Here is a 14,492-nt window from a genome sequence, read left to right as displayed (position 1 = left end):
CCAGGTTTTCAGTGAGGAGCCGAGCCGGTGACCCAGCTGCTCAGCGGTGGTACAGCAAACGTGGCGATGCACCGCAGGAACCTTTTCATAGTACCAGAACTAACTGTCTAACTACCCACTTTTGGGCATTTTTGCACCACCGATTTTAGTACTGGACTGCCTTTTTCGAGAACCAAAATAGCTCCTACTCCGGAGCAGGGTCTAACCAGCACAACTGGTACTACCCATGACGTAAGTAGACATTGATTGGCCAAAAAACGAAAATGCCCTCACCATCTAATGATTTAAAAGCCGCGTTTCCACTGTAGGGCCAGGCGTGCTAATGCGTGCCAGGGCCAGTCACGTTTCCACTGTCACTTCTGGTCCTTAATCTTGCCCTGTCGGTGCTTCCTTGGGGCTAATGGCCCAGGTTTTTTGGCCCTCTTGGTCTTTGAAGGGTTTAGAGTGAACCTTGGGTATGTAGCCGGGCTGGGGCCTTAAGATTACCTGGGAGTTAGCTGGCCCAAACTCTAGGTACGAAACGTCGACTGAAAATGCATACAGGTCCCCTACCCTCTTGATGGAGGCCAGTGCAAGCCGGAGCAGAGTTTTAAATAAAGGAAACTTTAGCTCAACTGAATGCAAAGCCTCGAATGGGCCCTGCTGTAGTGATTTTAGCACTAAAGACAGGTCCCAAGAGGGTATAGAAGGGGCCCGGGAAGGATTTAGCCTCCTGGCCCCTTAAGGAATCTGATGACGAGGTCATGCTTACCCAAAGACTTCCCATTCACAGGGTCATGGTGTGCAGCAATAGCAGCAACCTGGACTTTGAGGTTGGAGGGAGTCAGCCTTCGCTTCAGCCCTTGCTACAGTAAGGAAAGGACGACCGCAATCGGGCATCTCCGGGGGTCTTCGCGGCGAGATAGCTGAAGATGCGAACACCTAACTCTCTGAGAGGAGCCAGAGCCCCCTCCAATACCTTTTTGAAGACACGGGGGAACTCTGTACTGATATGTATGCCCCTTGAACATAAACCACAGAAATGTTCTTTGGCTTGGAAGTATCAACACATGAAAATATGCATCCTTCAGGTCGATCGCAGCAAACCAATCTCGGGGACACACCCGAAGAGGAGCTTCTGTGTCAACATCTTGAATGATAACCACTGAAGGGCCCGGTTCAAGACCTGCAAATCCAAGATTGGCCGTAACCCACCACCTTTCTTGGGCACAATGAAGTAAGGGCTGTAAAACCCGTCCTCATATCATGGTGGAGGGTTCCACTCGAGCCCTACCCTCTCAGCGGCCAGGGAAAGCATAGCTGACATCTCTGGATCCGATCCAGGCTTTGCCACCATCCCTGAGGGTGGTAGTGCAGCTGAATCTTCATCAGAGAGCTCTCTCTCCGATGTTGAGATAGACATCTGGTCGGGGGGAGGTCCACTGGATACCGCTGTTACATTGATTGAAGAGGGCCCAGCGTGTTCTGTGGGTCGCTCCACTATATTGGAGGTGCAAGAGGAGTGAAGGTCCCCCAAAGGTTGGTTCCGTAATGGGTTTGCCACCACTGTAACCCTCAAACCACCGGCGCTACGGCTGGAAGTGATTCTCATCTGTCGACCGCCAGAACGAGCCCTAGATCGCGGTAGCGGCAATGGGACTCCGCCCCCTGGAGGTAGTGGGAGTGCCTGGGTCGCAGCTCCGAGAAAGTCATCTTCCAACAGTGGGAACATGACTCATCCACAAATGCCACCTCAGAGTGCTTTATGCCCAGACATGTGAGGCAGCGATCATGACCATCACACAGTGCCATGTAAGAACCGCACCCAGTCACCGATGTGATGCCGAGAGTGACCGACTGAAGGGAACCAATGATGAGACCAAAAACATACTTTATTCTGAAATTTAAATAGCATATTTTGTGTGTGTGTGTTCACCTGTTTTCTTGATATTTATATATATATATATATATATATATATATATATATATATATATATATATATATAGAGAGAGAGAGAGAGAGAGAGAGAGAGAGAGAGAGAGAGCTGATACCATAAATTCAAAGAACAGATAAGCCCTAATACTTCAAATTCTCTGAAGCTGAAGCTAGAACTAATGGCCTCAAGCTTAAATGGGAGTATCTCTATTACACAGCTAAAGTCACAATTTCAAATTCAGTGTACTTCGCTGTATTAAAGAAAAGTCACTTTACTCTCTGTCTCTCTTGAGTCCAGTTCCCTTTAGAAAAGGAAGTAAGGCTGTGCTACACAACACACATACAGATCAGAAGCTAAAGATCAGAGGCGGTAAGCTAAAAATAGATAGGGTTAAAGACATTATCCACAGCATCATACTGTACTCTGGACTGAGATATCCTTATTTTTAACCTTAAAGCCCAAATACAGTGTCTGCTGCCTGCACAGCTAAAAATAGACCATCGGCCTCCGTCTCCAGTTTCAATTGCATGGAGCAGGTGGCTGGAAAATCGGGCGGATACAGCAAGTCTGGGTCATCTTGTCCTGCTAGGACACAGAGTGACCCTGGACAAGCATTGAAGTGGACAGGTTTTTTTTAATTAATTTATTACACTTGGAGTATTTGGACAACAATGACTGAGCATCAATAAACAAATAAATTAATAAATAAATACATTTTATGAATTTTAGATCTTTGTTAACATTTAATATTAATTCTGTGATTGGTTACAGTAGCATACTGGATGTTCTGTTTTAGTTTTTTATGAGATTTGAGAAATCTTGAGAAAAAAGTATAAAAGTGGAGTAGTCTGGTGCACACATCTCAAAACCATTGAAATGTAGATCTTGTATTGATATTATTATTATTATTATTGTTATTATTATTTATAATTTATGCATGTGTACGTTCATATAACTTTTAACCCAACTTTGGTACTATTTTCACAAGCAACAGTTACATTTACAAAAATCTTAGTAATAATATCACAACATATAATCAAAAGTGCACCTTTTTATTTCAAACATTTCAGCATTTCTGTCTGAACCTTCTTTCTTCTCTTCTTCTTCTACTTCTTCTTTTCCCATGAGCAATGAAATTAAAATGAAATGTGCAAGAGAATCTGACTGCAGCATGTTTCTAGATTTAGTTCCAATCACAGTCTCAATATAATATTGAATTGAATTAGCATGTATTGAAAATGACATATCATTTTGGTAATTTGGAATATCATATTGATAGGTAGTTGGTGAAACCCAACCTTTCATCAAATACATTTAGTTAGTTAAATTCATATTTACACAAGTACCCCAAATATAGAGATTATCAGAGCTGTTACACTGGAAGTCCGGGGTGTTGAAAAATACGTGTGGTGGGTGTGATATATGGTGTTTTTGGCACCACCGTTGGTAGATGACACTTTATCAGCGAGACTGACCAGTATCAACCGCCAGTCACGCCTCATTTAGCCCTCCCTACAGCCAAAAATGTTATATAAAAAAAGTTTCCTTTAAAAGTTCTTTTTGGAATCATTAATGCTATTAAAGAACCTTTTAAGTAGATTAAGTAAATTTTACATTAAGCGTGTTGTCATGATCAACAGCTGGAGTGCCCTTGATAACCAATAGAGGGCATTCCATCCCATACCTCTATCACTGTCAGGCTATTATGCCCACACGAAGCCAGAACTTTCCCTATCCAATCTTTTTTTTTCCTCGTCTCAAGAAATAACTGTGTCTACACAAAACCGCAAAACTGACACAAAACGATGCAGTATGCATGCCAGACCAGTATGTGGCGCTGTAATTCTGCCACAGAGATACACTAAAAACAGAGAAGAAGATTTGGACTATGCACATAATCCTTGCTTGAGGTATACAAACCAACATGGAACAATACATTTATTAAAAAGTGTTAATGTTAGTTAATAAAAAGAAAATCATTCAGTGTTTGTCCATGTTTTTGTTTTTGTTACGTGACATAGTAGTGTCTGACTAGGGGCGAGGCGTGGGCTGATGTCATCGTTTCAGAAAATATATGGATTCGATGTCCAAATGAAAAAGCAAGGGTGTTTTTAAAAAAAATTATCCACTCTGTGACCCGGTTTAAAAAAAAAATATCGGTTTCACTGTCCCAAAGCGCTGGATCCATGTGGATGAATCGCCATATACGATACAAATTGTATACATATACAGCGAAACGCAAAATCCTTTGCCCGGACTCATCAGCACACATTGTTTGCACTTGTGTCTCGTTAACCCTGTCTGCTCACCCTATATAAACCTGGTTCATTTTGTCATTCAGTGCTAAGCTTTGCTTGTCTCATCTGCATTTCTAACCTAGTGTCCTAGTTTGTTTGGACTGATTGCCTGTGTTATGACCTTTGCCTGTTTTGGACTTTGATTGTGACTTATCCCTTCATTAACACTGCATCCTCAACCTCTGTATCTACGTGCAGTTCATGACAATACTTAATTTATGTTCTCAGGCATAAATTATTGTGAATGTGTCATCTGTGTATGTTAATTAAAATATTCATCATTTTAATCTCTCATCACAATGCTATATATATATATATATATATATATATATATATATATACACATACATAGATCAATAGATACAGAGGCGTCGTGCCCATTCGAAGCCAAGTGGATTTTACATGCAGCTTCCAAACGAAAAAAAAAAAAATTTGCAGAATAATATTTTTCATATATTTGATACAATCACAGCGGTGTGATTAGATCGTTCAGTGCACAGCATCAGCTGCTAAATTCAAATCTGCGTTCGCTGGCTGGCGCTGAGCCAGAGACAGACGCGTTCGTACAACGCTTCATGATAACCAATCAGAAACTATTCTGTTGCACTTATGGATGCAATGGCCAATCAGAGACGTCCAGATGAGTCATCACTGAAACGCAGTGTTTTGTTCACTTGCTCGCTGACTGAATTATTTACCGAATTCTCTCATCAGAAACAACAAAAAGTGCAGATGTGCGTACGAATGTAAGTAAGATATTCGTTTCATAATGTAAAGTGCTTCAGTGATTTTAATGGGAGTTTTTGAGAGTGCCTGAACTCTGGCTAGACTGAATGAAAATGTTTTTTGATAATGTAAATGTTCTTTACTCTCTGTAAAATGAAAGTGTTAAAATAAGTATCTTACAATATTGTTATTAAAATTTACATTAAATGCAAATTCAGTCGTATTAAAAATATTTTATGGCATGATATGGCACTTAAGTAAAAAGTCAGGTTTTTATGTGTAGTTAATAGATTACACTACATTTCCATATATTGATCAAATAGCAATCTATAAAGGTGCAAAACGCGTTTACCTACACATATTTGAGAAACGAGATATTTCCTGATATATTAAGCATATTTGGAATTGTTTTGAATAGAAAGGAAAAAAAAATAATAAAAAAATAAGCCTATATCAGTTATACAGTGCTTTCGTAGAATGACTTATAAAAAAATAAATATTTTCCATGCTACAGTCAAGCATCATTCTCTTTTTCCTATTAACACTTAGCTTACATGGAAAGGCTACTGATTGTTCACTTATGTTTTCTTGTAGAAATTAATAAAGCCAAAAATGACCTTTACTAGAGGAACATGCTGGTCTCAGCCCTAGGCTTTGTCAAAACCATCTAAAGTGTTACTTTTTCAGCCAGTATAATGAAATGGAACGACTGGTCCAAAACCAATGTTTGTGTAACATCCTATATACTAATGCCTTCATTGTGTCCGTTTCTGAAGACATGATAACCCACAATTATGTGAGTGATAACAGAGCTGGTCTATGTAAGACACCTACTGTATCATCATGTGATTCACTCCTGTGTTCTCTGTTTCCTGTCATTCCTATGTGTTTATCCAGCCCATTTCCTCAGCCGTCTCTAAAGGGCACCTAATTCACAGCCGCTCTGATGGCTGTTGAAAACAACAGCACTTTAAGCACTTCATTGAACGCTGATTTGTCCTTGTCATCTCTGACAGCGCCGTCTCATTTCTCCCAGGCAAAGTTAAGTGAGGCTGGAGCCAGGCCAGCCCTGATCCTGTGCTCTACTTAAATACAATGGGGATGGGAACACAGAGCATTATGGGAAGGGTGGCATGACATTAACATTTCATCCTCAATATGCAGATTAATATGAAAGAGATGGAGGACAAAGGGTATCATAGGTTATTTTACCTGAAAGTGGAAACATGAAACTTTTGTGCTGTACAATTTATTTAAGCATGCAGACTATTCCAACAAAGAAAACTGGCTCAACCATTTATCTTTTTTATTATTATTATTTAACTGATAGCAGTGTTTGGGAAACAGGTATTAAAAAAAAAAATAATAAATAAATAAATAAATAACACATTCACATTTAAAATAAATAAATAAGTGATTTAATCACAAGTGGTTTACTGAACCACTGACATCAGCAAAGTGATATAGTTAATTAAAATTTTAGTGCTCATAGAATTCTTAACAACTATTTTTGTTTGTTTATTTGACCTTTTTGAAATTTTTGTTAAATGTATTGGTAAGGGGAGACAGGAAATGCTGCATAAGACACCCACATATATAAGCACCACTGCACACCACAATAGTGTGTTTATGTCAAGTCTATTTTAGAGTATGTTTAAATATGACTCAACCATTCAGATTAGGCCTAAAACTATCCTTACATTCTCTCTCTCTCTCTCTCTCTCTCTCTCTCTCTCTATATATATATATATATATATATATATATATATATATAAACCCAGCACGCAGATCAAGATCAAGATCAAGAACAAAATCTCTGACTCTTAGTTTTGTTCTAGAAGGTAAATGCCCTTTGAATCAATCATGGTCGGTCGGGCCGCAGTAAATATGGAAAACTTTGGTCACTAAAAGCCCTTTTATGACTACCCAAGAGCGAGGTGCATGAGGTGCTCCAGTGAGATGTCATTGGTGTAGTCCTACAAGAGTACACACTGAGCCTGGAGAAAGATGGATTGTGCTTCAACTGGGCTTTCAGAAATTCATCACGCCAGCACTGAGAGATTGGCCTATGGGAAGGTGAATTTACACTAGCTTTTAGTCGGGTGTAAAGTAAAAAAAAAAAAAAATAATAATAAAATAAAAAGTGTGTTGTACAGCAGTTTAGGAACCACCAGCCTTGATATACACTTTTTTTTCACCATTCTATTTAGTTATTATATGCTTTAGCATTAGTCTTCCATAATGAATTTCCATACCATGCCTATGTTGTGTACTGTAGTATGTCAGAGATACAGGTGCAATTAATTTACCTCACTTATCAAGGTCGGGCTTAGAGAACTCATAGTCACAGATGAAGGAACTTTCTGGAAGACCTGACAAAGAGAAAGAAAGAAAAGAGATGTCATAATACACCACAAACTAAATGGAAATTGTGATTTCACCATGACTTAACACATTGCTTATAGTGATCTTTGTGGAGAGTTTGTACTATAAGCTGAAATAATCATACTTATATTCTGTAATAATTTTGTCAAAAATTAACAGTCAGATCTATCTATTGATCTATCTATCGATCTATCTATCTATCTATCTATCTATCTATCTATCTATCTATCTATCTATCTATCTATCTATCTATCTATCTATCTATCTATCTATCTATCTATATATCATTATTATTATGTAGTCTAAGGTGTGCCATTACTGTGTATGTTTTGTGAGTGCATAGTCACTGACATGCATTGTATGCCATTCCACTACAGTATCATGTGCACATTACACTCCAAATTCAGATTTTGTCAGTCATGGAGGGCCATAAGATGTTGAAGATGAACGGAATTACAGAGATTATTTATTTAATTATTTATTTATTTATTGCCTAAATATCTTAATTACCAATCTGTGAAAAATATGCAAAAATATAGGAGGTAATATGTTTAATTATTATGTTGTCTCTAGATAAAATTAAATAATTCAGCTATAAATCACAATGACCAGCATCAAAAACATATTTTTTCTATTAAGATACTTTACTGAATACTGACAGACAAATATTAGAGCATTCATATTAAAAGCTTAGCACTTTTTAGGTACACCGCAAATATAAATGTTAAAAATTGCTCAAGTGTGTTAAAAAAAGAAGTGCATTATCGACTGATGATTTTATCACCCAGAAAATGCCTGGGAAATGCCTCTCTAAATGCATATTTCAGAGAATTTGTTTGACACGCTATACATCAATTGTTTTTAATTGTAAATAATGTATTATTCAATTGCACGTCAATGCCCAAATAAAAGATTAAGTAAATACTATGAATCCAAAACTTTTCTCACTTGCTCTCTGTATCATACATGCATCATCTTCATTTTTATTGCATCTGTGCATCGCTGGAAAACCCCAATACTCTGACACACAGTTTCAAAGTGTGTGCACATCTTTCCGAAAGTTCTTTCAAGTTCTTCCTGCGTCACTCACAAGCCAAAAGACTTCCAAAACTGCTCTATCTATCTATCTATCTATCTATCTATCTATCTATCTATCTATCTATCTATCTATCTATCTATCTATCTATCTATCTATCTATCTATCATGATCTATCATGACGTCATGTACATTAAGTGTACATGACATAACATGTAAACTAAAGACTTAAAAAGCTTCAGTACAGCCTACAATGTACATGGATACCGATGACCGTGTAATTGCATCAAGTCAACTATTTAAAATAATACAAAATTGGTGGGCGAATTTGTTGAGCAAGCTGTAAGTTGTTAACTGATTAAAAGTGAAAATGGATGAAAGGTAGCTGGGGTACCATAGGAAGAGTGTTATGTCTGTATGTTTGTATGCGTTTGACTTAAAGACTGGCACAGGAAATGAATAAGGTCTCCCCTGAGGGTAAACATCTCTGTAATGACTGTACGAGTGTTTCTACGTCTCGTTAACTGACCTGAAATACACCTTCACTAAAGCCTGAATTTGCTGTTACATAGTCTCAGTAAGAGAACATTTATTGATTCAATTTAATGATTTTTATATTCTACATTAAATAATGATAAAAAAAAATAAGAATAAATAAAAGTATTTCCAAAATGAGGATAATAACAGCCCAGTTGTAACAGCAAGACTGTGAGTCACATAAAATGTAACGTTTTAGGACAACATTAATACATTTCAAATTAAAGAAAGCAGAATGTTGAGTTACAATTTGTGCTTTCCCTAATTTCTTCAGTGCACACAAAGTTTAAGGAGATGTTTAGGGTTTTGTCAACCAATTGAACCTTTTTCTCTTAGTGCACATACGAGAGAGATTTGTAATAAACTGCAGTTTATGCTTACATGCTAAAAGCCCAGTCTGGACATAACTGCAGCCATACAGATTCATGATTTATAATTTTTTTACACAGCTCAAGTCAGCCCATTTCTGAGGGATCAGTCACTGGGAAAATAATTTAAACTATCCCGTTATACTCTTTCGGCCGCTCTCTTGTTCTCTTCTCCACACCTCTTGTTTCAGGAGAGGTGGATGACAAAGCCGCCTCTTTCACATGGAGGAAAGGCAGATAATTAGTAATTAAAGAGCAAGTCTCTGAACAAACGGACCACAGATAATCTCGATAAAGATTAAATATATATTTTATTTAACCTTTCTTAGTGTGCACCTTTTTTGTATATCTGGGTTTTCTAAGAATTTGATTTAAGAAATTTTTTAATAAGGCTTTCTGCACTATTACTGTCCTTACATCAGTGGTCAGATTGGCACATGTCTAACAGTGGAAAACATCTTGCACACATACAGGATGTGATTGTTTACTCTGACCGTCAAAAAACCTGTTCACTGGTTCTAAACTGATTTTGCCTCAGAATTTTACATTATAACACTTAAGCTAAATTGTTTATCAAAGGTAAAAAAAAAGGAGAAAAAAAGTACATAAAATCAAACAATCTACATTTTTTATATTAATATCGACTGCTTAAGCCCAGAAATATGCAAAATTATTAATATAAAAAGATAAATAGGAAAATGTATATATTTTGTAAACACGAAACAAGTTTGTGAATGTGGACTGATTTTTCTCAGTATTTCAAAGTGTTTTTTTTTCAATTGTTATTATTATATATTTTTTTATACAAATTTATTTATTTTACCATTTGCATTTATCACAGACTTTTCCCTGCTGTCCGCTGTACTATAAAAACAGACCTACGACTCACCAGTTAAAAAATCCTATACACATACTCATGTACCCGGACTCATACAACTGTTCACTCTTATAAAAATGCATGTCTCAGGCAGATGTATACATGTTGTTCATTGATAACTACAATTATTTACATTTGCAGTTAAATTACTCTATTTTTGCAATTCCAGACCCACACAAACAGCTTTTCCAGGAGTTACAGGAACTGTTCTGTGCACTGAGACATCTGTGCAACACAGCAGGAACACCCTGCACCCTGTTAAAAGGAATAGCTTTTGTCAAGAAATTCACAAATTTCTCTTGTGAGCCACTAAATAAAGGCTACAAAGGTGACACCTACAGTGGCGCTTTAACTTCAGTCTAAACATAAAGCAAAGTCTATCGCATTGAGATGTTGTCGAACTTTGGAATGTTCCAGCGTTGTCTGCCATAAAATTCTTTATTTAAACTGTAGCAAACATTGTGAGCTATTGCCTGCAGCTCTGTGGTCCTGTGGTCTTTTCCAGATAATATTTGTAAATTTATGAGACAGTGTTTGTAGTAAAATTGCCATACATCTTGAGAATATTAGCGCTGTGTTGTTAACAAATGGTTGTCCTTTGAGCCAAACAACCATATGATAAGAGAGATTGTTATTTACAGTTTCATTTTGAATCTTGTGCTAGACAGTCTATTTTTTGAGATGCCATGCATGTTTTGCAAAATGCATGCACTGGACTAATTAAATCAAGCTACTAACAAAACTTATGTTTCATTCAACTAATGATTGTTAAAAAATAAATAAATTTATAAAAAACATACGTAATAAAACTTAACAAACATAACATCACAAACAACATCCAGAGAAAGCAGACTTTAAGTGGCCCAAATAAAATTTTATTGCATATCATATAATTGTATGAAATTAAAATAAGCATATATGAACATCACATATGGTTAGTGAGTAAAATCATTTTGCACAGCAAAATATATATGAAAAAAAACAACAGTTTTAAAAATGTATTGATGAACTGTATATCCTGTTTTATACAAGCAGGGTATCAATCCCTGACCATAAATCAATGTCCAGACATTTTAAAATCAATTACTACATTATCGCCATGTAAGTAATGAATTTATTAATAACAACGAAAGAAAGAAAGAAAGAGAAAGAAAGAAAACAGAGTCCTGCTTGACAATATATATCTAAATAATATTATATGCTTTAGTTTTCAGCAAAGCCATGATGGGTGCCTGTTAAATTAGCGTTCTAGATAGATTCCAATATGTGATCTATAATTTGCTACAAGTTTATTGCAATTCAATTCCAAATAGGTCAGATTTCATCTCAGATATATATTTATGTTTGATTTTTTTTTTCTGAATGCATGATGTTGACTTGAAATTCTGCTTAAATACTTTGGTTTTAAAATACAGTAAATGGCAGGATACAACTGGAACTACAACTATCAAACTGTTGTTTTCATTGCAAGTACATGCTGCAAAAAGCTCAAACTACACATGATAAAAATCCAGCTGTATGCAAACTTGGAGCCTTCCCAAAACGTCAAACAAAATGATCAGGCATTATCTAAAATCTAAGTCACCTTCTCCGTGTCAACCTGTGGCATGGGCTACCTCTAACTGTTCTTGTATGATGCAAAAAAAAAAAAAAAAAAAATTATGTAGTTCATTCCAGAGTTATCAAAATGCAAAGATTTGACATTAAATGCACAAACCACATTTAACAATAACACTGTTTAAGTCCCAGAGGGAGAATTCCTTTTGGAAACAAGGTCCTTGTTCTCTCCCTCGCAACACTACTTCCAGTTGGCTCTCAACAGAGAATTAACTGCATGGAAACCGTATGGATCAACTTTTTCATTGGGAGGATGATGCATGATGCTCCTTTCACTTTTTTAGTCCGTACTCCAAAAAAGTGATCGGGAAATGAAAGAAATGTATGAATACCATGCGGAGCAGAAGTTCTTTTCCAAGTAGAAGTTCATTTTCAAAAGCATAAAAAAACAGAAGAGGAATAAAGAAAGAACAAAAAGACCATACATGTCCAGCATGCAGGCACTTTAATGATGTCTCTTTATATAGTTCTCATGTAAAGTCACAAAACTGCAAGCAGAAGGCATGGGATGATAATGGGGGAAAAATCCTTCGGCTTTGGCAAAAGCAATATATATATACATATATATGAAAAATATCAAACTTTTATATTTGGCAAGAAAAAAAAACTGAATGAAGGTCAATATCATGAGTGTATATGCATATACATCAAAATATTAACTGATTTAAAGAATGATATAATGCATATGCAGAATATATATATATATATATATATATATATATATATATATATATATATAGTTTCACAACCAGCCTCCATAATTCAAGAGTTCTTAAAAAAAATAATAAATAAAAATAAAAAAGAAAGAAGAAAAAACTTAAAAAAAGTGACTGATTTTTTTTTTATGTTTTATAGGGAACTCACATGAAAAACTCCGGGGATGAGGGGTTGTTGTCGCTGCTCGACGAGTTTTCTCGGAAGCCGCTGCTCACGAGCTTCTCGTACTTCTCTTTGTACGCGTCTCTCTCACGCACCAGTCTCGAGATCTCTTGTTTGAGGTGGTCCACCTGCTGCATGAGCTGGGTCTTCTCGCCCTCCAATACGTGCCTCTGTTGGACCCTCTTGTAGCGACACGACTGGGCATAGCCTCTGTTTTTGAGGGTTCTCCTCTTCTGTTTGAGTCGGATCACCTCCTCTTTGCTGACGCCGCGCAGGTGGCGGTTGAGCTCCCGCACGGACATGGTAACGAGTTGTTCGTCCGAGAAGCGGTCATCCAGGTGGGAGTGCTGGTGGTGGGTGCTAGAAGAGTTGTTGCTGGACTGGACCCCGGGAGTTTGGTGCTGCTGGTGGTGGCTGTGGTGATGATGGTGGTGGTGGTGGTGAGGAGCCCCGTTCTGCGCTGCAGCGGCGGCAATGACTGCGGACACCACCGCGGCGGCTGATCCCATCTCCTCTCCGGCCATGGTGCCTCCCGCCCCGGCTGCGCTACTGAATTGCTGCCCTCTAGCATAGCCGTCGTAGCTCTGGAGCTGATGTGTGCTGTTGATCAGCGCTTCAACCGCATCCTCGGGGCTGAAGCCCAAAGCCTCCGGGTTGAGCTGCTGCTGATAACCGGTCATCCAGTAGAAATCATCTAGGTGCGCCTTCTGCTCGCTCCCGGAGCCAGGGCTGGGCGCCGAGAAGCTTGGGGAAGGGGGAACCGAGCTGCAGGGCGTGCTCATCGGGGTGGAAGACAGGGAGCCCCCGGCGATCAGGCGGCTGCACTGGCTGATGCTGCGATCGGGCTCCAGTGGCTCTTTCTTAACCTCAAACTTCATCAGATCGAAGTCATTAACATATTCCATGGCCAGGGGACTGGTGGGCAGGTCGGAGCTGCTCAGTGCCAACTCTGATGCCATCCTCTTGCTGCTGACCGTCCTCCAGAGCGGGTGAAGAGCTGCTGTCAAAGCCGGCTGGATCGGGAGAGAGTGAGCCAGCTTGCTGATTTTTATGCTTTACTTTTAGCAGGAAAACAAAGACTGCACAGGACTTTTCACTGCGCTTCTAACTCCAGATTATGAGCTCTCGTTGGCACAGTCTATTGCAAAGAAGCATCGGATCTCTTTCTCCTCTCTTTACAAGTGAATTTCGGCGGCCTTGGGTTTCAAACATTTAACACTTTGGTGACTCCTCATGAGCAGACATCATCGTGGTCAAACGGGTGAGTGTAACTTAAAAGAAGTGCGCAAAATGCTGCTGACACAGATCGAACTGAGAGAGCGTTTTTAAACTCGACACACTACCGTACAGTTTAAAAGCATTGCTGAGTTTTATAGCTTCAGTGACGGATCGGAGCGAGCCAATAGGCTCGCTGAATCTCTGAGGTCGTTAACATATCGTTTCGGAAACGAAAACTTTTCTCGTCAGCTGACTGTCATTTTGGAAATGCAAGAGGAAAGAACTGAATGGACGTCGAACATTTAACTCTTTCATCATTCCCTTTGTAGAATTCTATTACTTTAGTGACGCACGCGTTTTCCACATAATAATTATAAAACAATTATATATATATATATATATATATATATATATATATATATATATATATAGGCCTAACTATCTATACATTAATTTTTTGCTAAACCTGAACATAAACTCTAAGCTATAATACAACATTATTATTGTTAGAAAGAAAATAAAATGATTTCAATTCATAAAATCATTTGCAAATAAAGTTAAGTGTCTTCTTGGATAAATGGGTCTTTTGGAAACTCAACAGTGCCCCCTTTTGGATAAAAATAGAATTCTGTGTGC

At 37.9% G+C, this 14,492-nt stretch overlaps 1 protein-coding gene across 2 annotated transcripts in view; it reads right to left on the bottom strand.

Moving 5' to 3' along the window:
* LOC132155978 (transcription factor Maf-like) overlaps window positions 1–14,163 on the bottom strand; it is a 135,250-nt gene extending 121,087 nt beyond the window's left edge. For both annotated transcript variants that reach the window (XM_059564778.1, XM_059564779.1), the window contains exons 1-2: window positions 12,624–14,163; window positions 7,249–7,311 (exon numbers count right to left, since the gene is read on the bottom strand). In XM_059564778.1, the coding sequence (XP_059420761.1) occupies window positions 7,284–7,311; window positions 12,624–13,597 (1,002 nt within the window). In that variant the 5' untranslated portion in view covers window positions 13,598–14,163 and the 3' untranslated portion in view covers window positions 7,249–7,283. The remainder of the gene's footprint in view (window positions 1–7,248; window positions 7,312–12,623) is intronic.
* Between the last annotated feature and the right edge of the window lie 329 nt (window positions 14,164–14,492).

This window comes from Carassius carassius, chromosome 13 (assembly GCF_963082965.1).
Source record: "Carassius carassius chromosome 13, fCarCar2.1, whole genome shotgun sequence".
In the NCBI taxonomy this organism is placed as follows: domain Eukaryota; kingdom Metazoa; phylum Chordata; class Actinopteri; order Cypriniformes; family Cyprinidae; genus Carassius; species Carassius carassius.
The sequence above is the reverse complement of the archived record's forward strand: the minus strand, read 5'-3'. Positions and strand labels throughout refer to the sequence as shown.